Source organism: Vipera berus (assembly GCF_964194415.1).
Source record: "Vipera berus genome assembly, chromosome: 8".
Classification (NCBI taxonomy): domain Eukaryota; kingdom Metazoa; phylum Chordata; class Lepidosauria; order Squamata; family Viperidae; genus Vipera; species Vipera berus.
This window is the reverse complement of record NC_138211.1, coordinates 3271074-3293649: the sequence shown is the minus strand read 5'-3', so window position 1 is coordinate 3293649 and position 22576 is coordinate 3271074. Positions and strand designations below refer to the sequence as shown.

General features: G+C 46.6%; 2 protein-coding genes across 2 annotated transcripts; both read right to left on the bottom strand.

Moving 5' to 3' along the window:
* Positions 1-3033: 3033 nt before the first annotated feature.
* LOC308671425 (TLC domain-containing protein 5-like) lies at positions 3034-5990 on the bottom strand. The gene is made up of 4 exons (XM_081333600.1): positions 5842-5990; positions 4846-4956; positions 4534-4733; positions 3034-3803 (listed from the first exon to the last, which is right to left on the bottom strand). The coding sequence occupies exons 3-4, from the start codon at positions 4727-4729 to the stop codon at positions 3265-3267; spliced, it is 735 nt and encodes a 244-aa protein (XP_081189726.1). The 5' UTR covers positions 4730-4733; positions 4846-4956; positions 5842-5990; the 3' UTR covers positions 3034-3264.
* A 3846-nt stretch (positions 5991-9836) lies between these two features.
* LOC308671296 (TLC domain-containing protein 5-like) lies at positions 9837-16772 on the bottom strand (the record flags this gene model as incomplete). Its single annotated transcript, XM_081333402.1, has 2 exons — positions 15593-16772; positions 9837-10426 (listed from the first exon to the last, which is right to left on the bottom strand). Exons 1-2 carry the CDS (start codon positions 15786-15788, stop codon positions 9837-9839), a joined length of 786 nt encoding a protein of 261 aa, XP_081189528.1. The 5' UTR covers positions 15789-16772.
* Positions 16773-22576: the final 5804 nt, after the last annotated feature.

The following is a 22576-nucleotide window of genomic DNA, read 5'->3' as shown; positions in this document are numbered from 1 at the left end:
GGCTGAGCGCGTGGCGGTTTGGCCAGGCTGGAAAAGGTGCAGGAAGCGGCCGCCGCCTGGTAACGGCGCCCAGGCTCACAACGTGGAGGCGGCGAGCAAGCGCGCGCTCAGGGCGAGGCGGCTGCGGTCCAGTGAGGGAAGAGCGCTGAGGGAGTGGCCGGCCGGGCTGCGCTGCTGCCGAGCAAAGCTCGGCTGGGGCGCCCGCTCTGCTCTGCCTGGCGCCAGCTCAGAGACTCCGCCCGCCAGGCCCTTCTCCCGCTCAGCCAGGCCAGGCGCGCACCGTCAGCCTCGCTACACCGCCTCCACGTTGTGAGCCCGGACGCCGTTACCAGGCGGCGGTCGCTTCCCGCACCTTTTCCTGCCTGGCCGAACCGCCGCGCTCCTCCCCCCCCGCCCCGGGCTTGGCGCAGCGTCTGTGCCGGTGCAGCGAGGCTGACGGTGCGCGCCTGGCCTGGCTGAGCGGGAGAAGGGCCTGGCGGGCGGAGTGTCTGAGCTGGCGCCAGGCAGAGCAGAGCGGGCACCCCGGCCGAGCTTTGCTCGGCAGCAGCGCAGCCCGGCCAGCCACTCCCTTGGCGCTCTTCCCTCACCGGACCGCGGCCGCCTCGCCCTGAGCGCGTGCTTGCTCGCCGCCTCCACGTTGTGAGCCCGGGCGCCGTTACCAGGTGGCGGCCGCTTCCCGCACCTTTTCCTGTCTGGCCGAACCGCCACGCTCCTCCCCCCGCCGCGGGCTTGCTGCGGCGTCTGTGCCGGTGCAGCGAGGGCGCGCCTTCTTTGCCGCCGGAGCTGCCCCGGCTTCGAAGCCCTCTGGCTCCCCTGGGCGAAGGCGACGTCCAGGGAAGGGCGGGTGTGTCTGTGTGTGTGTGTGTGTGTGTGTGTGCACGTGCGCGCATTCTGTGTTTCACAACCATTTTATGGACTGGGATGTGGGGAGCTGGACAGGGGTAGGTAGGGCCCTGGCCTAGCAGAATTTGTGAAGTGGTGGAAGTGTGTGAGCTGTTGCCAGAGAGTTTGACCTTGTCAAAGCAAATAACATTTGCCAACATTTGCCTGGCTCGTAACACTATAGCACGGAGAATTGAATTGAATCAGTTTCACCCTTCACATTAGTGCAGGTAAGTTTTTTTTAAAATTTATTTAAAATACATTGTGAAAACTCAGCTGTCAGTTGATCTTATGTTATAAAATGAAAAGTATGCCATTTGCAATTAACTTGGCATAAAATAATTCATTTGCATTTAATTGTAATTGTTCAAAGAATGTTTGGAAAAATGTTCGGCCCTCCAGCATGTTCACTTCATCCAATCTGGCCCTCTTTGAAAAAAGTTTGGACACCCCTGAAATACACGCTATCATCCAGGCTGCCTCTTCTCCACATGACATCACCATGCCTGCCTCAGACGTTACAGTCTGCCAATGTTATGTCCATAAAATCTTTTTATTATTATTATTTGTTATAAAACATAATACAGTTTTGCTATGCCCGTCACTGCTGGAACATTGGAATCACTGTTACATGGTAATGCCAAAGATGTACATGTTGTCGTTAATGAGAATTCCATCGGTTAGCCCTTTCAAAGATACCCCCCCCCCCCCACACACACACACACACTCTGGAAAGGAAGAGTTTGGGGGAACCGAGCAGCATAGAAACCGTAGTTTTCAGGAAATCATTTGCCAGTCCGTCCACCAATACATTAAAAAAAAAAATAGCTCATGTCTTTAAAGCTGAACTCTTTTGCTTCCCTGTCTCTCAGGCCTGGTCCCTTCAGAGGGAAGAGATGGATCAAAGGCCAGGTGAGCCAATGAAACAAACCTACTTGGAATATGCACATGTGATGAATATTTGGAGGTTCCACTATTTGAAAACCAAAGCAGATTCGACCATAGGAAATCTAGCACCCCAAGGAGACCCTTTTAGATCCCCATTTCCCCTCCCCATATGCAAATCAACCCCTTATGCATAGAAAAGAGAATCAGGTTTCATCGTCTGCAGAGGTGATGACTCTAAATTCTGCAATCTCCCCGTGGGAATCCAGGGGGGTTTCTAAAAGTCTCTTTTGTTGTTGTTAGTCTCAGCTGACTCTCCTTTGCTTAGTACAGACCATGGTGGAAAACATTTTCTGATGTTTCAGCAATAGGATTGGCAAGGAACACCTGGTAATGCGAAGCATCTCCCAATTGGTCTTCTGGAAGGGGGCAGCTGTGGGGAAGGGGATTTGAAGGGTCTCTGGAAGAAGACACACCTGAGATGGGATGGATGGATAGATGGGTGAGTGGGTGGGTAGGTGGAAGGGTGGATGGATAGAAAATAGGAAGGATAGATGAATGGGTAGATGGAAAGATGGATGGAAAATAGAAAGCATAGATGGATGAAAAGATGGATTGATGAAAAAATAAATGGATGGATGGAAACAAATGGATGGATAGATAGATAGATAGATAGATAGATAGATAGATAGATAGATAGATAGATGATAGATAGATAGATAGATAGATACAAACAGAAAGAGAGAGAGAGAGAGAGAGAGAGATCTTTATCTATTTACGGTAATACCAGAGAAGAATTAATGACCTATAATTTCATTGTCCTCCAAAGAAGACCCATGAAGAACCCATTCTAAATTATTTAACACCATGGTCTGTGCTTTTCTATATCTATATCTTACCCCTCTTTCATCTAGTCAACTTAGCTCAGGTACAGAGAACAAGGGGGGGGGGGGGAAATCCAACTTTTCCAAAGGAAAAGTTTGGTAATGGCAACCAATCCCACCAGAAGATTCTTTAGAAATACTCCTGGGTTAATGGGATTATGCCTTAATTTTGAAAAAATAGATTATTAGAAAAGGTCCCCCCACAATAGGAGGGTGTGTGACACATTCCACTAAGCGTAAGCATTTGCACTGGGCTGAAACAGGAATCAACTCTACTCTGGCTTGCAACCTCTGAGGCCTCTCTCTCTATATCATACTTATCTTCCACCTTTCCACCTTGCTGGTGGCGGTTGTCTCCTTTCATCCTCCAACAGTTCCTCCTTTCATCCTCCAGCAGGGTTGGCTCAGAGATGAAGCAAGATCACCACCACCCAACTTAGTTTCACGGTTGAGCACGGATCCTGGATTTCTCCAGTCTTAATCCCATGATCTACCTACAACGTTTCCTTGGTCCCCTTTGCGCTGACAGAGACGGCGTTTCGAACAAGATGTTGCAGGTGCAGCCCAGACTAATTATCAATGCTAAATCTTGCACGGACAACCCACGATCGGGTCAGTGACTCTTCAGATATCCATTAGCGTTCAAGTCCACCTCTTTGTTCCACCAAGCCTTCCATGCATGATATTTCTTCATGGTTTTGCGCCGGGCAAATCGGAAAATGCTTACCATGAAAAAGCAAGATACTGCATACATGATGAGGCCTCCAACCTTGATGAAGACCCTGGGCCTGGGGGACAAGAACACGCAGTACATCAGCCAAGCCCCAACCCCGATCCTCACGCTGGCAAAAAGCACCACAAAGAGGAAGTCTACCACGTCGCCTGTCAAGCTGGGGTACAGCCCCTTCTCCCGCAGGAACCAGCGGGCCTGCAGGAAAGGGTTGGTGAGTTCACTGCCAAAGATGACGGCGTTGACCTCGGCGGCCGACTCGCCCAAGGCCAGGGAGGCGCTGATGCCCAGGATGCTGACTGAGTGGTGGACCAACATCAAGGGTCCTTCGGCCTTAAAATAGACGCACCAGCCCAGGTCGAACAGGAAGTAGCCCAAACTGATGCACAACGCGTGGACCTGAAGCACTGTATTTGGGAACCCTAGAGGGGAGAAGAGCAGAGAGGAGTGGAGAGGAGTAAAGCGAGAGAGAAAAATCACAGCTGCCGTTCAGATCTCAACAGTTACTAGAATCTTGGTTACAGGTAATCCTCAGCTTACGGCGACATTAGAGCCCAACATTTCTGTTGCTAAGTGAGACATTTGTGAAGTGACTCATGCCCCCATTTTACCACCTTTCTTGCCACAGTTGTTGAGTCCTCGCAGTTGTTAAATTAGTAACACGGTTGTTAAGTGAATCTGGCTTCCCCATTGACTTTGCTTGTCAGAAGTTTGCAAAAGGGGATTGTGTGACCCCCGGGACACTAAAACCGTCATAAGTACATGCCTGTGGCCAATCACCTGAAGTTTGACTGTGTGACCAAGGGGATGCTGCAATGGTCATAGGTGTGAAAAACGGTCATAACCAGTGGTGGGATTCTGCCGGTCCGTACCACTTCGGCAGAACCGATAGCTAATTTTTTGTTGCCCAGGCCCAGAACGGACTTCCGGAAGCGGCATCCACACGGAGAACCGGTTCTTCACCTATTTGAATCCCACCACTGGTCATAAGTCCCTTTCCTCGCTACTGTTCGAATGCCCATTAAACAAATGGATCTGAGTCATGGATGACCTGCAGTCTTTAATGGTGTGGTTTCATCGTGGCTTGTTGTGGGAACTCAGAGACTAAAAAGGTGACTCGAAGTTTGGTTCTATGGAAATGGACTGGCCTACCTGGGTATGTCATGGGCCAGGGACCATCGATAAACCCAATGTAGCCAGAGAGGCAGGTGGCAAAGACCCCATGGGTCAGTGTGACCAATCGGCAGCTCCATTCGCAACTGCGCCCGTCGTAATGATGGCAGGACCAGGCATAGAGGCAGAGCCAGCCACACAGGCTGAGCGCCACCCAAAGCATCATGGCCACCATCCTCCTGCAGGGGAATATGGAAAGAAACGAATGAATGAATGAACGAGTCGTAAATGTTGCAAATAGCTGTATATGTCCGATAACCAATATAGGCATCTATGCCAACAAATACGCACAAAGGTAGCTGTTAACAAGTCACACAGAGGTCAGGCGGCCAACATTCCTGACATCTCTGGATAAATGGCACCATTATTAATTGCATCAGGATTCTAAGGAAACGAGGTAATCTAAAGGAAAAAAAGACAAGCAATTTATATGGCTGCCTGTCTCGTTCTTGTGAATCTGAGCAGCAAGCAATAATTTAGAACCAAAATAAAATAAAATAAAATTGATGGAGGGATGATGTGCCATCAAGTTGCGGTCAATTCTTAGCAACCGCCTAGATTTTCTCCATGACAACTCATCCCTAACCTGGTCTTTCAGGTGTCCCCACATGGTGGAACATCGAGACTCAGAACTGGAGCTGAATCCCACCCATCTTAAAGCTGAGAAGGTGGAACGCATTGCGCCAAAAGGTCTTTCTGGTCCTTCCATGACCAAGCCACATGGGATCTATTGTTGGGTTCCCCACCCCCACAGGACAAGCCCTCCCTCCCTCCCTTAACCACAGCTCACCCCATACAACCAGAGCCATGCGGATCTCCATCCATCAGTCACCAGGTATCCCTTAGAGCAAGCCCACTGCGTGAACTAACTCAGCGGAGACCCTCTCCTCCTCCTCCTTCTCCTCCTCCTCCTCCTCCTCCTCCTCCTCCTCCTCCTCCTCCTCCTCCTCCTCCTCCTCCTCGCCCCCGGCCGCGGCGCATGGAAGTTACAATCCCATGCACGGGCGGAATGATGCGGAACGGAGCCCCAGCCTGGCTTGTGCCCAAGCGCAACCTGTGGCGCACGTTTGGCCCGGACGTTGCGCGTTCCTTGCGCGTCCCCGCCGCCGCCGCCTCCAGCTTTTTCTTCGCAGCCTCGCGCTCACGCGGGCGCCCGTAGCGCATCCCCGCTGGGCAGGAGCGTTCCTGGCTGCGATCGCCCGGGCTCTTCGGCCGCTACCCCGGCCGGCCCAGCCCAACCGGCCGGCCGGGAAGAGCGCGCGAGCGGGCGCACCTGTCGGAGCTCACCTGGCCAGCCAGGCCCCGGGCACGCTTCTCCCGCTTCGCCCCCGGCAGCGAGGCGTCTCCCGGTGACCGAGATCACCGAGCTCCGTCCGGGCGGCGACGATGAGAGGCGGAGAACGGAAGCTGGCTTAGGGTCACCTGCTGGTGCGGAGGACGGATGGCAGCGCCCGCGGGCACCGCGCCGGGCGCCGGACCGCGCGCAGGAGAGCTGCGCGGGCAAGGAGGAAAGAAGGCGGCCGGCTGGATTGCTTGCGCCTTTGGGCTTGCTGGGCGAACGCGGCCAGGGGTTACGTGGCAGGCAGACCCCGGTTCAACGAAAGCCGGCTTGAAGGCGCCCCCCTCGGCCAAGTGCGGAGAGCCGTTTTCCGACGGTCACTGCGAAGGGCCAAAGGAGCGCTGGGGGTCCTGCAGGTACGCTAGATGCCATAGAAGGAGGTGCCCACACTTCGTTTGCAAAGAAGTAACACTGAAGTTAACTAGCCAAAGTTAACTAGTAGTGAGGACAATTAACCGGTGGAACAGCTTAGCCTTCAGAAATGGTGAGCACTCCATCACTGGAGGCATTTAAGAAGAGACTGGACAGTCACTTATCTGCTTGAGCAGGGGGCTGGACTAGAAGACCTCCAAGGTCCCTTCCAACTTCTATTCTATTCTATTCTATTCTATTCTATTCTATTCTATTCTATTCTATTCTATTCTATTCTATTCTATTCTATTCTATTCTATTATTCTATTCTATTCTATTCTATTCTATTCTATTCTATCCTATTCTATCCCATCCCATCCCATCCCATCCCATCCCATCCCATCCCATCCCATCCTATAACTATCTGCATCTTGGCCAGTTCAAGCAGAAATCTGATCCAGCCAACCGCTGTTGCATCATAGTTGGCAACGCGCCTGTGCCAGTCCCTGGTTAGAATGCAATCGGTTAAAATGTTGTTGGGTGTAAAGAAAGATGTATTCAGCCAATTAAAATGTTTTAGAAGGCTAATGCTCGCATCCATCTAAGAATCCGGCAATCGGGCAAGTTTTAATGGGTGTAAGACTAGAGGATTCATCTGTGTTGCAGATAGATGTTGCTTTTATAACCTTTTACTTCTCTCAGCAAGCAGCCCTGTATCTTCGTCTCTGACCAGGAATCCTGGTTTCTGAAATCTGATGGTTTCTTGTTGCCTTTCAGATGTCTTTAAAGTTTATTAGTTGCTTGGGAAGTCCTGTTGGGCCCAATATTACAAAGCACCCCTCCCCAAATAGTTTTATACAAAAAGAAAATTGCCCGTTTATTAATCAATAATAACACACAACAGAATAAGCACACTTATTAAATCCCACTCATTCAGGCAAAACTCCATCAAGTAAGAGTTGCTCCCGCTTAGCAAACGTATTATGGATGGACAAATTCCGAAGATCTTAGAATATAATTATAAAACCGTTGGCATCCTCGAACCTTGTCTTTTCACCACAGATTCCCACACCGTGCACAGATATCAAGAAATCACATCTGCACGTCGCCATATCTTGAGTCACACATTAGGCTCCAGTTTGTCATATTCAGGCAAATTTGTTTGAATGCGGATTAGTTCGAGTTTTTCTTGCCATGGATATGACCCAGTTAAATTCTGCAAGCAATCCTGGGGGACGTTTGAAGAGAGGGATTAAGGGCAGCTTTCTGGAGCATTGTGAGGTTAGCTCTGATTATTCCCCTGAGTACTGGAGGACAATTTCAGGAGCACACAGCCAGGAAGAAATCACTGCTTACTAAATGTGCACACTTCTTGGTGCAAAATAGTTTTGGGAAGATTTGATGTAGTGGTTAAGACACAAGGCTAGGAAACAAGAGACCAAGAATAACTCTGGGGCAGTTATTCTCTTTCAGCCCAGCCCACCTCACAGGGTTGTTGTTATGGGGAAAACAGTTAGGAGGAAGGGGTGGGGTGGGGTGTTGGATATACTTGCCACCATGAGTTATCTGTGAAAATAATAAAGGCGGGATATGATTGAATGAATGAATGAACAAACGAACGAATGAATAAATGAAGATCCCTAAAGGCTAGCTTTGTTGAGAAGAACCAACATCTTCTTTACATCTAGAAAACTGCTCATAATGTGTGAAATCATGTTCTGGGTTTAGGACGGTTCCTCTGAAAACCTTGTACCTCTGAATGTATTACAGAAGGGTTTTTATATAGGTGCTTAAACAACAATACTATCAACATTTTTTTTAAAAAAAATACTACAATAATTTTGAGCAATGTACAAGAAATATGGAGAAACAGATTCTTCTATTACGAAGCCAATAGTTTCAAGCCAATATTATTAAATATATTTGTTATGATCTAAAAAGAAGTGTTCAACAAAAAATCTTTTTCAGGTTTATTGGTCTCCTAAAGAGAAAATTGGGTTATCCCTGTCCTGTTAGAGATGAAACACAGTGCATATATTTTGATCATTTTTGCAATTAGTTCCTTGTGATCAGGTTTGTTCATTTATGCAGCACTTGGGATACATCCTGTGCAGTCAGTTGCTGAAAATATTGCTTTGTATTCCTCGAAGGACACTTGTGTGTCACATATCACAAGCGGTCAGTTCTCCCCTTTTGAATTGGTCCTTAATTGTCAGAAAATAAGCACCAAACGATCTGATCCTGTGCAGTTCAGGCTTAATGGTTTGTTTAAAAACTGTAGCAATTTTTATATCGATGCAGTTATTATGTCCGTATTGCAAAAAAAGTAGGGAAAAAAAACAACCCAAGAACATTGTTCCCTTTGCTTGTCCTGTCCATTTTACGAGGGTTTTCGCATGTTTGTTTGTTTGACTTGTATTTGCAAGTTCTTAAAAATATTTTCATTTGTGGTTGTAAACAAACTAAGAACTGGAATGCTGTTGTTTTTTTTTTCCAGATACTGAAATCCACTCTGGAGCAGGCAGTTCAAAAGCTATTCAAATCCCTTGGGACTTGCGCTGGGAAGAAATAGACTTGAGGGGACCATAGTAGGATGCAGGAGTGGAAATTTTTGAATGGAATGGCTGCTTCCAGGATGAGCAGATGCTGGCTTCCTGTGATGTGAAATTGCACCCTCTGGAGGCACAAACCTTGTATAGATTTACCCAAAATGAACAGCCTGTGATTGATCGGTACCCAGCCGCTAGTTTAGCCAGGCAAGATAACAGTACCAGCAATCTGTCTATGGAGATTCTCACATTCTGGAGAAAGTCCACATTCTGGACATAGAGGACCACCGGTTTGAAAGAAGGGTCAATGAGGCCATTCACATTAAAATTGCCCTCTCTCCACAGCGGGGAAGGGAGGGGCACGACACCCCCTGTCTCCTGTTTACAACACAGTCCTTTGGCTCTGTGAGGTTTTCACACCCATTTGCACTCTGATTCAGGTGACCCTGAAAGTACAGATTAAACTGGCCAGTGGCCTCAAGGACTCTCAGAGGGCTAATGACCGACCTTTCAGAGTGCTAAGACCAAGGAATATAAACCCTTCCATTCGCCACTCTTCAGTCAGAACTGAAGAAGCTTCTTGGATGAGAAGCGAAATATCTTCAAGGACAAAAAGAAGAAAGTCCAGTTGCCTTTGGGAGAAAAAAAAAAGCACTTTTTATATCTTACATCCTATCCTTGACCAACTAAACAATCATCTCCTCTTTACTACCCGAGTTAGCTGCAGTGATCCCCTAAACCAGGTGGGACTCTGACTGTACCCCCCCCCCCAGCTTGGTCACCAAAGCAGAATGACCCAACTCTTCTTTTTTCAGATCCATACTTCTCTGTAATCCATCTTAGCCTCCCCCTTGGGCAGGTGGCCTTTGATTAGATTGGCTGATTTGAGAATTAAACCTCTTCCTCTTGCAAATATCTGTTCACAGGCCATTTCTCCTGTCCCGTTTCTTTCTTCTGGAAGAACATCATCTTGAATTCTAGATGTGGGTCTGGAGCTGGATCATGAATCCAGATCTGGCATGGAAAGTAGGTAGGTTCCAAGCTCAGCAAGATCCATTTGCTCCTTGCAAGTTGGTTTCAACAGGCCCCTGGATATCCCCGTTAGGAAGAAGCCTGTTGCATTTGGCGTGATCTTCTTGGTTTCTATCCCTTTTCCAAACCTGGAATTTCTTGAGGATTTTCTTCTTGGCAAAAGTGAAGATCTCCAGCAAAAACAGGAAGGATATGACATACATAGCGAGGATTCCACCCTTGAGTGTCCCAAATGTCTTGGCTGACTTCATCACGGAACGAATAATCCAGGCACCCCCAACGATCCGCAGCCCCAGGAAGAGAGTCACAAACAGGATATCCACCACATCTCCAGCCAGGCTCTCGTAGCTTCCGCTGTCTCGTAGGAACCAGCGCATTTGCAAAAACGGGTTGGTGACCTCACTCACGAAGATGATGGCGCTGAGTTCAGGGCCTGACTTGCCAGTATCCAAGACCAGCGACATGCCTCCCATGCTGAGCAGGTGGTGGGTCAGCATCAGATCGGTCTCGCCTTCAAAAAGGACACACCAGCAGAAGTCAAAGATGAAATAGCCCAGCGACAGACAGAGAGTGAACTCTTGGAGAGGCGTGTTTGGATGGCCTGGAAATAAGGGTAGATTTACAAAATAAAAGCAATTTAGTTTTCAGTTCCCATTTGCATTTTCTCCATTCTGAAGATCCCAAAGCAATGAGGGTCTAGGACAGGGGTCTTCAAACTTGGCCCTGTTATGACTTGTGGGCTTCAACTCCTAGAATTCCTCAGCCAGCCATGCTGGCTGAGAAATTCTAGAAGTTGAAGTCCACAAGTCATAAAAGGCACACTGGCTAAGGAATTCTGGGAGATGAATTCCACAAGTCATAAAAGGACCATTGTTTGAAGACCGCTAGTCTAGGACAACTCGCCACGGCCAACTCTCTGCGGCCAACGTGTCGTGGGACAATTCAGCACGGTATTAATCTTTTCATTCAGTTACTTTGATTATTGGTGGCCACGTTTTTGTTGGAATGATTGTAACTCTTTTATGTCTGGATTGGCTTTATTTTATTATTATTGGCCACAGTTCCATCAACATTAATTTAACTTTTGTATTTGTTGAATTGTCCTGCAAAGAGTCTTCCCGTGGCAAGTCACCCTATTCTTCAAAGCACCTGAAGGCAGGACAAGAAGCAACGGATGGAAACTAATCAAGGAGAGAAGCAACCTAGAACTAAGGAGAAACTTCCTGACAGTGAGGACAATTAACCAGCGGAACCACCTGCCTCCAGAAGCGGTGAATGCTCCAACACTGGAAGTTTTTAAGAAGAGACTGGACAGGCATTTGTCCGAAATGGTATAGGGTTTTCTGCCTGAGCAGGGGTTGGACTAGATGACCTCCAAGTTTCCTTCCAATTCTGTTATTCTGTATTATGTATCCTGACTTGGCCGTGGCATGTTGTCCCATTCCGAAGCAGTGAAATGATAGATTTTAAAGCTAATTTAATGTGGACCATCATTTTGACATCCTGAAGCTTTAATAAATTTGCCAGTTGAGATTTGTTAGACATTCTTTTTACCTCCCCACGGTCACTCGACTGAATCTTCTGCCAAGAAAATAGCCTACTTTCTCAAAGAAAATTATGGGGAAGGGCATCTAGAAATCAAAATGTTTTAGTCTAGACTTTAAAATCTCTATTTTAAAAATTACATCAGGGCAGCGACTACTGCATAGACGTAAGTGAGTTTGCCGTGCATTGAGTTCGACTCTCAGTGGGGTTCAATGCTTCTCCCTCCCCTCTTCAGTGTTAACTGTGCTAAGAGAAGGTTTGTTTTAATCATTGGTTGTACAAGCCATAACTGGCTGGGTTTGACCAACTGGCTAAGCTGTAACTTATAATTTCACAAATTACAGTGTTCAGGCTTAAGCAACACATTAAGGGGGAAGCCATGTTTTGCAATCCACATCTATTGGCTTCATATACTGCAGCACAATAAGTCAGAGCCAAGCAAACCGCATTATGGCCGAACAGGGCTTGTTGTAAGCTACCAAGACTCTCTAAGGCAGAGGTCTTCAAACTCGGCCCTTTTATGACTCATGGACTTCAACTCCCAGAATTCCTCAGCCAGTGTGCCTGGCTGAGGAATTCTGGGAGTTGAAGTCCATGAGTCATAAAAGGGCCGAGTTTGAAGACCCCTGCTCTAAGGCAGGGGTCTTCAAACTTGGCCCTATTATGACTTGTGGACTTCAACTCCCAGAATTCCTCATCCAGTCCACAAGTCATAAAAGGGCCAAGTTTGAAGACCCCTGCTCTAAGGCAACAATGGCATGCAAACAAACAAACAAGCAAACAATATTTGCACTATTCAGGTGACCCTGAGGGCACAGATGAACCTCCAAGTGGCCTCAATGGCTCTCAGAGGGAGTACTAACAACCAGATGACTGCAAAGGAATATAAACTCTTCCATCCTCTGCCATTCAGTCAGAACCGAAGAAGCTTCTTGGATGAGAAGCAAAATGTCTTCAAGGAAAAACAAACAAAAAAAGACCAGTTGTCTTTTGGGGAAAAATCAACTCTGGGACCTTGAACCTAGAGTTAATCATCCCTCCTACAGATCGAAAACTCTCCCTGGAGCAAATTAAAGGATGTTTATGGAACTTCAAGGGAGTTACAGCTGAAACTCAAAATTCTCTTTATGGATCCCTTTGTAGATCATGACTCTTCCAGCTGAGTTAACATTCCTGATGCTCCTCCCCATTCTCCCTGTAATTCCTCCTGTAAACATACTGGGCTCTTCCATGGTGAAAGGGCAGAATGCCACAGCTTACTATTAATTTAATACTCTTCAAAATACAGGATATTATTCTTGGTGCTGCTGCCTAGCTCTTATCACCCCTGGAGTAATTACAGGGACTCCCACACTGGAAATAATGAACAGGACTTGTATATGCTACCCCTGTTGTATGGGGCAGGGAGCCAAAAGCTTAGAATAAGATTTTCCTCCAAGGAGTTATTTGACCCGCAAGGCTGGCAGGTATTGCGTGAAAGGGGTTCAAGATCTAATCCCAGCAAAGGAGAGCTAAAGGCGGGAGAGGGCTTTTGAGGACACAACGGAGGAGGCAACATGCAGACTAGCAAAACTGAACCGACGTCTAAGCCCAAGTGATCAAGACAGGAAGCAGTGAATGAGACAGAGAGAGAGGTGAAAAATGGATGATTTTTGAAAGAAAGAAAAAAAAGAGAGAGAAAAAAGAAAAGGAAGAAAAAAAGGAAGGAAGGAAGGAAGGCAAAAGAAAGAAGAAAAGAACAAGGAAGGAAAGAAGGGAGGGAGGGAGGAAAAAGAGAAGGAAGGAAAGAACAGAGAAAGAAGGAAGGAAAGAAAAGGAGGGCGGGCGGGCTATAGGGCTCACATGCTTTTGGTATGTCCTGGAGAGCACTGTTTTCATTTGCAGAAGGAAGTTTCTAGTCCTTATGACTGAGGTTGGCCACTCTGTTAGCTAAAGGCTCAGAATTCCATAAACAATCACTGCCTCCCACAAAGGTTATATAAATAGTTAGACAAACTTAAGGGCTCTTAGTTGGTGACTGACTTTATACCTGCCAACATTTCGCTTATTCATTGTCACCACCAAAGTTGGTGTATCAAGTGGTGACCTCAAACAACATCTGTCTTCTCTGAAATTCTTGGGATTCGCGCTTCAGAAATGACAGAAATATCCTTGCAGGGCAAGTCCAACTTGTCCCTGACTATGTGCTACCCACCTGCAATTTGTAAAGACATCTCAGTGTTTAATTGGGTCACCAAAGCCTGTATAATGCAGTGAGTAACAGGGCTTAGAGTGCAGAATGCAGCATTCAAAACTCTGTTTACAATCCGGCTTGCTGAATAGCCTAAGATCAGTTGTGATCTCTCAATCTTCCCCACCCTGCAAGGTTGAGCTGAGGTGAGGGGTTCTGGGCTACGGGGAATAGAGCAGGAAAATGTAAAATTCCCTGACAATTACAAGAATTAAGCAGTGGAGCAGCTTGCCTCCAGAAGTTGTGAGTGCTCCAACACTGGAGGTTTTCAAGAAGAGATTGGATAGCCTTTGGTCTGAAATGGTAGAGGGCCGTGATGGCGAACCTGTGGCATGCGTGCCATAGGTGGCACACAGAGCCCAATCTGTGGGCATGCGCACCAGTCCTAGGCCTTCAGATTGGTTTTATAAAACCTTTTCACTTTAGGCCTCCATCGCCGTGTGCAAAAAAAAAAAGAGGTTCAATCCATCAATCAATTTCAAGTTCTCGCGGAAAAAAAAAGATCTCTCAAAGTTGGAATTGATTGATAGAACTTTTTAGTCCCACCCAGTCTGCCATTACCACCGCAGCCATGCCCACCCAATGGGCCACGCCCACCCAGCTCTGTTATTCTGTTTGAGAGCGCTGCATGCGCTAAACCAGGGTTTCCCAACCTCGGCCTCTTTAAGACGCATGGACTTCAGCTTGTAGAACAAGGCAACCACAAGCCATTTGAGGCTCACTGCAGAGAACCCCAAGGACAATTCGTGGAGTCACCAGCAGATGAACTGGACCCAAAGGACTTCTAACTAACCATTTTGCACCAATTATGGAGCATGCTAATTACAGGAAGAAGTGAGAAGCTGTTGATGTAGAGCGGAAAAAGTAGGAAGTTTTCTCTATACCAGGTGGAGCAATATTGGTGGATCGTTGCAGGAGAAGTCATATGAGCTGGGTGGAAGAGGAAACTAAAATGGAAGGTGGTGCATTGATGGAAGCAGCCGATAATGTGCAGGAGGAGAACTTGTGGAGATCAGAAAGGCCACCTGGATTAGGAGAAGCAGTGACAAATGGGCAAGAAGGCTAAGAGTCCGATCCTTATGTTAAGAAGTTCCTAATTGAAAGCTTGGGACCATCAGCTCTTCCTCTCCTTCCCCATTCCTCCATCACCCCAGGCTAATAACATAGGCCAACTTCTGAGCACAGAGTTGTACAATGTTTGAGAACACAATGAAACATTCAGAGGTGCACAACTGGAAGGTTGGGACCAGGCTGGGAAGCATCCATCTGAACCTGCTGCTTGAATCATAGAGGCATTGTATCTTCTGGAAGGCTTAGCACAGCTGCTTTGGGGCTTCCCCACGTCTTCTGAGCATGCCCATAAAACCCATCTGCCAGGTCAGTTGCAAGAATGATATCTGAGCTTACCATTGACCAGCAAGAAGCTGGAAACTGCCACGCTGAGCCCGTTGAGGAGACAGGTTGTCTCAGTGCTTCAAGGACCAGATTTGACCATTTTCTGGTGTCACTTTGACAGGTCCTTGGTGTTCTCTGAGCTTGGGGTGTGGTTTTTTTGGTTTTTTTGGCAGACTTTTCATTACCCAATCTAGGTAACATCATCAGAGCTAGTGATGCAAGAAAACAAGCAAGCTCAGAGGGCACCACGGAGCCCTCATTTTGACCCTGAGCTACAAATATTCTCCTTTGTTGGTCTAACTTTGCCTAGTTTGGGTTCCAAGGCTGACACGGCAGGAAGTTTAGATCACCCTCCGGCGGTGTGGAAAGGGCCGGTCCAGTGGTGGGATTCAGCCGGTTCGCACCACTTCGGCAGAACCGGTAGCTAATATTTTCTTGCCCGGGCCCAGAATGGACTTCCGGAAGTGGCATCCACGCAGAGAGCCAGTTGTTCACATACTGCAACCCATCACTGGGCTGGTCTTAGAGGACTCATCCGTCTGATACTCCTTGCTTCTTCCTATAAGCTGGTGGAGCTTCCTCCCTCCTCCTTCCTACCTGCGTGAGTCAGCGGCCAGGGACCATCAATGAGGACAATGTAGCCAGAGAGGAACGTGACCATCGTGCCATGCAATAAAGTGACCATTCGACAACTCCATTCTGCACTGCGATGCCTGCTTCGATACAAAAAACCCCAGTAAAGGAAAAGCCAAGCAGAGCAGCTACTGATGATCTGGAGAAAGATGGAGGACATGTTCTTGTAGCTGAAAAGAGAGAGAGAGAGAGAGAGAGAGAGAGAGGGAAATAAATATGCACAGTAGCCCAATGACAATGAAGCAGGATGGCTGGGGAATTCTGGGAGCTGAAGTAACAACAACAATAATAATAAAGTTGGATGGGACCTTGGAGGTCATCTAGTCCAACCCCCTGCTCAGGCCGGAAAAAGTCCACACATCTTAAAATTGCCAAGGTCAAGAAACACTGGTTTCTGGGAGTTGAAGTCCACAAGTCTTAAAGTTGTCAAGTTTGAAGACCCCTGATGTAGACAGTTATTTCTTCCTGATTTCTTCCCGTTGTCCTTCTCTCCTATTTCTCTCATCTTCTCCCTCTTTTTAAGAAATAGTTAGATGACTGAGAGATAGATAGATAGAAAGATAGATACAAAGAAATAGATTAGAAACAAAGAGATAGATAGATAGATAGATAGATAGATAGATAGATAGATAGATAGATAGATAGATAGATAGATAGATAGATAGACAGATAGATAGATAGCAAGATCACAAGTTTTATAGTACTTGGATAAAAAAGTTACAATTGAAAAGGTAAAAACTAATCCATTTTTTTAAAAAAAAGAAAAATAGAAAAAATAGGAAGTGGAGTAAAGAAAAATAGAACAGTGGAAAAGAAAATAAGAATTTAGTAAAGAAAAAGAAATATAGAAAGAAACCAACCCCCACCCCTTCATCACAACAAGTAGAAACAATTAACTTATCTCCTTTTCTTAAATTAAAACAAAGGATCTCTTTTTCCCATATCTTATCTATAAACAAAGTCTTAAAATCTCTTTGTTCAGTCCCAGTCAGCAGAAGTCCATTATGGGTTAAGAACTTATCTAATTTAACCTTGATCAGATAAACCAATTTTATATTATTTCCTTTCACTTTTAACAATTTTGATCATTAGTCCCTTCAAATAATGTCCCAGAACTTGGTTTTTCCCCATTTTTTTTGTCTCCTCTTGCAAACTTCTTCATAACTTGAGCAAGCCTCTTTTGTAAATTCAATGTAGAAAATTTAATGGGATTATTTTCTTGGTTTGTTATTTGTACATCCATTTTTAATTACTAAGGCATCAGTCCGTTTCTTTTATATGCCCAGTGTAGCATCTTCTTCCATAAGGCTCTTGTAACCTGTTATTTTAAAATCCACTTTCAGTTCCCTCACAATTTGTCCAGTAAAAGGGTTCCTCTTTTATACCATCTAGCAACATTTAAGTGTTATGCTCCTTTAATTATAAGATTTAGTTCCTTGTGGTTCCCCTTAATATCCAAACTTCAAAGACTTATCCTAACTTTGTTTAAAGATATTTTTAAAAAAAAAACAAATTCCCACAGGAAGATTATTTTAATTAATTGCAGAATCCTATTTCAAATTAATCAGGACCCTTAGTCTGTTTGTACAATTCCAGAGTCAAAATTCTAGCTCCTTTTTGCATGTTCATCCCAAAAGTATTTTTAAATCTGTAAGCTTGTATTTTAAATATCTTTTGCTAAGCACTGAAGGAAACTCACCCAGTGCTTGTTGACTTAAAGATTCCTAGTCGCTGGAAAGCAATTAACAAGCAATTTCCAAAAAAGTGATTGCTTAAAGAGATTATGCAATCCCAGGGTCCTTAAAGATGCTGACTGTGGGTTGAGCAAGATAGGTATTATCTGTCAGAACGCTACACCCATTGGAAAATTGTAGTCTTGCAATCTCTCCATGAGCAGCAACTGCACGGAGCACTAGCAGGCAATCTCAAATCCTTTCCTTGTCCAGACAGGAATTAAGAAGAACTGGTCCAGATGACAAGTTATTTGCTAGAAGTGCAGGCAGTCTGGGGCTTTATTCCATCAGCAAGAAACCAGTTAAGTAAGCAATTAACTTCCCCAAATCTTTGTGGCTGCTCAATGACTTTATTCCAAACATGTGAAACACAAGGCTCAGGGGCCGGATCCGGCCCGCGAAGTGGTTTCATGTGGCCCGCGAAGGCATCCTGGAAACAGTGAGGGAACGGCCCCTGCTGCCTTGGCCCTGGCCTAGGTCGGCTGGGAGCCAATGTACAATTTCATGGTGGCCATCTATGCTGAAACGCATTCAGTCTTAGCTCCACAAGGCCGTCTGGAAACAGTGAGGGACCAGTCCCTGCCATGTCGGCCCTGCCCCCTGGGCACGCACCGGGGAGGTATAAACCCTTTGTGAGGAATGAACAAATGCACCATTTCCTCGAAGTGGCCAGCACATGGCCCTGCCTACTTCGGGCAGGCTAGGGGCTGGGCAGCGTTGCGCTTCTCTTCAGATTCATGCCACCCGGCTCATCCTCTCAGCACTGTGAGGAGAGCAACCCGCTGCCTGCCAAAACTGGGGAGGCTGGGGGCTGGGCAGCATTGCGCAGATAACAGTGATTCTCATGCTGTTCATGGCATCCCCTCCCCCAGAGCCCACCAAGCCGGATATGTGAAGTAGGCGAGGGCCCATGTGCTGGCCGCTTCCAGGTGATGGTGCATTTCTTCATTCCTCACGAAGGATGACACTTCCCCAGCTGCATGTCTTGCCTGTTTTTCTTCCTCCCTCATCTCAAATATTTTCTCACCACTCTGTTCTTAGGAAGGAAGGAAGGAAGGAAGGAAAGAAGGAAGGAAATAAGGAAGGAGAGGGAGGGTCTGAGGGAAGTCCTGCCTTAGTCCTGCCCTGCTGCCTTTTCACCATCCCCTTGCGCCCTCTTCCTGGCCTATCCTGGGGTGGGGGGGGGTCTCCCATCCTATTGCTAAGGAAGCTTTGGATACAAAGCCAGGTCTCCTTACATGGAGAGGGAGTGGGCCTCCCTCTTGACTTTGCCCTCATACCCATCATGAGCAACCTGGCTAAGGAGAGCAAGCACAGCAGCAGCAGCCTTGAGGAGGAGGTAAGTGCAGCTGGGCGCCCCCTTGGGGAAGTAGGGCTGGGCTTAGTGCCATGGGTGCTTGAGGGCTGGGCTGGGCATTTGACCTCTGCGCCACCGTCCAGCCCCCCCCCCCCGCATGACCTGAGAGGAACAGTGAGGCTCCTCCAGTGGACCATGCCTTGGCACTTGCCCCGGTCCCATCTCCTTCTGCCAGAGACCCTCAGATCTGTCCCACTCCTGCCCAGGCCCCCATAGGCCCCCTTCACACGAACGATGTAGAGCTGGCCACGCCCACCCAGTAGGCCACACGCACTCCAGCCACACCCACCCAGTAGACCACGTCCACCCAGCCCCCCAAGGGCAACTGCAATGCTGATGCATCCCTCAATGGTGCCGCCGATCAAAGAATGCCGATTGGTGGCCCCCAGGGGGAGAGCGTTCTCTGTGGGCGCGCCAGACCTTTGGAACCGCTTACCGGTTGAGCTCCGGACGGCCCCCGACCTTCGCTCCTTCCGGCGCGATCTTAAAACCTTCTTTTTCGAACAAGCTGGCCTGGTCTGATGGGATGGGGTTGGGTTTTTATAAATAGCTCTAATTTTAAGATGTATTAATTATTATGGGCATAATGGTTTAATCATTTTTAATTTTTGTATTCGGTTTTTTACTATGTATTGCCCTGTTCACCGCCCTGAGTCCCTAGGAGAAGGGCGGTATACAAATTAAATTATTAAATTAAATTAAATTAAATTAAATTGAGTTTGACACCCCTGCGGTCACGGATGCTGGTGACCCCACTCGCACGAACGCTCGGGGTTTCATTTGTTCGAGCGCTCGGGGCCTCATTTACATGACGGTCAAGAGTGCTCTCAGCCTCACTTGGGTGAGCAACGGTCCTCCCACAAAATCATCCCCACATTCCCCCTCTGAAAAGTTTGGGGAACTCTGCTCTAAGTCATCCCTTCTAGGACTTCTATTCAATGGCTTTCATTTCTTAATTTCCAAAACCTTCATTTTTTAAAAAAAATGGTACACACAATTAACATGTCAAGGAGTTGACCCCTGTCTAGGTACTCACAAGCAAAGCCCCAAATCCTTGAAACAGAAAAGATGACAAATCCAGAAGCTGATTCAGCAATGAGCTGGTGTTCTCCTCTGTCACTGATTCTTCATGAAGTTATGGGATCCCCAAACACGACTCTGTCTGACAGTCTTCCTCCTTCTTTTCCTTCCTCCGCAACCCTTAGAACAGCTGAACCTCCAAAGCTACCGATACAAAGGTGGAAATCCCCTGACGAGGAGGATGCCGGCTTCTGGACATGAAAACTGGATGGTTTGTATCTCTGGTGTCATGTTTTTCTTTATATAATGGCTATATCGCTCAATCACCCATCCAAACCAACCAGATTCTTTTGTAATGACACTTCAGAAGCATCCGAGTTGAGTTCTTCCGATTGGCCGTGACTGTTTCTCTGTTGATAGGAGTTTCCTTCCTTCTCTGCTGAGGAATTAGCAGCACCATAGCGTTCTCATGACACTACCATGCAAGAACTTGGCAGAATTAGTGCAAGATCAGATGTTGAATGCCCAAAATACTTCTAGACAAGGGAGGATGTCTAGCTAGAACTATAGTTGGTCTGAGATGGTTGTGGCAGAGCTATTCCATCTTGACAGGATTCCTTCCTTCGTCTTTCTCCCTCCCTCCCTCCTTCCTTCCTTCCTTCCTTCCTTCCTTCCTTCCTTCCTTCCTCCCTCCCTCCCTCCCTCCCTCCCTCCTTCCTTCCTTCCTTCCTTCCTTCCTTCCTTCCTTCCTTCCTTCCTTCCTTCCTCCCTTCCTCCCTCCCTCCCTCCCTCCTCCCTCCCTCCTTTCCTGCTACTTCTCACATCACCTTTGTGGTATCTCTTTTCCAAAGTCCCCCCCCCCCACACACAAGAAAACAGCAACAACAACCTTCACGTTCTTCAGGAAAAGTTTGCATTTATTTATTACATTTATTTCCCCTTCTTCCCTTCTTCCTCCTTCTTTAGAGGGCTGAAGGCATTGGGTATGTCTAGCTTAATGAAGAGAAGGACTAGGGGTCACATGATGGCAATCTTCCAATATCTGCCACAAAGAAGGGTGTATGTGTGTCCACCTCTTCTCCAAGACACCTGAAGGGAGGACAAGAAGCAACGGATGGAAACTAATCAAGGAGAGAAGCAACCTGGAACTAAGGAGAAACTTCCTGACAGTGAGAACAAGGAGTCAAGGGCTGGAGAGAGGATCATCTCACCCCAAACAGCACAGCAATTGCTCAGTCCCACAGCTTCTCCTTCAACCCACATCCTACCTGTGGATCACTTCTACAACAGTGAAACCTAAAGTAAGCAAGCTGAGCTTGTTAAACTGCTGGATTTCATACTGAGTAATATAAGAAAGCTCAGTAATAAAAAGGCTATTTTATATCCCAGAGTTCATTAATTTTATTAATTTTAAAATATGTGTGAGTGTGTGTGTGTGTGTGTATGGCTTTATACTAATAATGTCATAATAATGCTACCATTGTGTAGTGCAGATAACGAGCCTACAGGTTGCTCAATTTGAGTATGCCAGTGGTAGTTACATTATCACAAAAAGCCAACTTGCATATCTATGTTTGAAGTTGTGTCCCGTTGATTGACTGGGATGCATCAGATCCAAAGAATCAGATTTGCATCTAGGTAAAAGGCAAGATCCTTTTGAAGCAGACCAATATTCCAGTGCAACCTGCAATTTCTCCCCCCCTCCAATTTTATTGAAGTTTGTTATGGTATAAAATACAAAGAGAAGCCAAGATCATGCAGAAGGTAAAGAAGAGGAAAGGGATGCTCGATAAAAGAGAAAGGGGAAAAAAAAGTGAATGCCAACTTTTCCCAGTGCAGTAAAATACAAAATACAGCTACACCTTCAACGTTTTGCTTTACAATATATTTAGTAAATAAAGGGAGTCTTTGACTTTCAACAATTTCTTTAGCAACTGTTCGAAGTTACAGTGGCACTGAAATGAGTGACTTATAACCGTTTTTCACACTGACGACATTTGCAACATCCCAAGGTCCTGTGATCAAAATTCAGACGCTTGGCAACTGGCTCGTATTTACGACGGTCGCAGCGTCCCAGGGTCACGTAATCCCCTTTTGCGACCTTTGGACAAGCAAAGTCAGTGGGGGAAACCAGATTCACTCAACAACCATGCTACTTACTTAACAACTGCAGTGGTTCCCTGAATAGCTGTGGCGAGAAAAGTCGTGAAATGGGGCAAAGGTCACTTAACAAATGTTTTGCTTAGCAAGACAAATTTGGGGCTTGATTGTGGTTGTAAGTCGAGTGGCCACTTGGAGGTTTATCTGTGCCCTCAGGGTCACCTGAAGAGTACAAATGGGTGTGAACCCTTCTTGGAACTGCTTAAAGGATGGTGTTGTAAACAGGAGATAGATGGTGTCATATCCCTCGCCTTCTGTTGAGGGAGGACTGGTCTATCTTGATGTAGATGGTCTCTTTGACCCCTCTTTCAAACCAGAAGTCCTCTCTGTCCAGAATGTGGACTTTGCTGTCCATCTGTGTCAAGGTAGTGATTTAACAGCTAACCAACTTATGTAATGTAAGATGCAAGATGTAACGATGGGAATGACTCAGCAGGGTCTGTGTCTCTTTAAGAGCATTTGTATAAAGGAAAGGCTCTGCTAATGTGTTCTCTTTCTTCTGTTTCCTGCTGTAATTGTGGTTAGTTGGATCCTGCTGTATTAGCACATGTATGTATATTGTTCCTGGTGTATGATATTGTAGAGTGTATTGTAGAGTGTATAAGATAAACCACCATTTTATACAAACCACTGTTTACTGTGTTTACTCCTGGGTTGTCTCAGCACAATAAGACTGTG

Excerpts from the sequence above, each read along its gene's own strand:
- LOC308671425 (XM_081333600.1), bottom strand. The coding sequence starts at position 4,729 with ATGGTGGCCATGATGCTTTGGGTGGCGCTCAGCCTGTGTGGCTGGCTC. Across the intron at positions 3,804-4,533 it reads CTGGCCCATGACATACCCAG|GGTTCCCAAATACAGTGCTT; the intron begins GTAGGCCAGTCC and ends TCTCCCCTCTAG.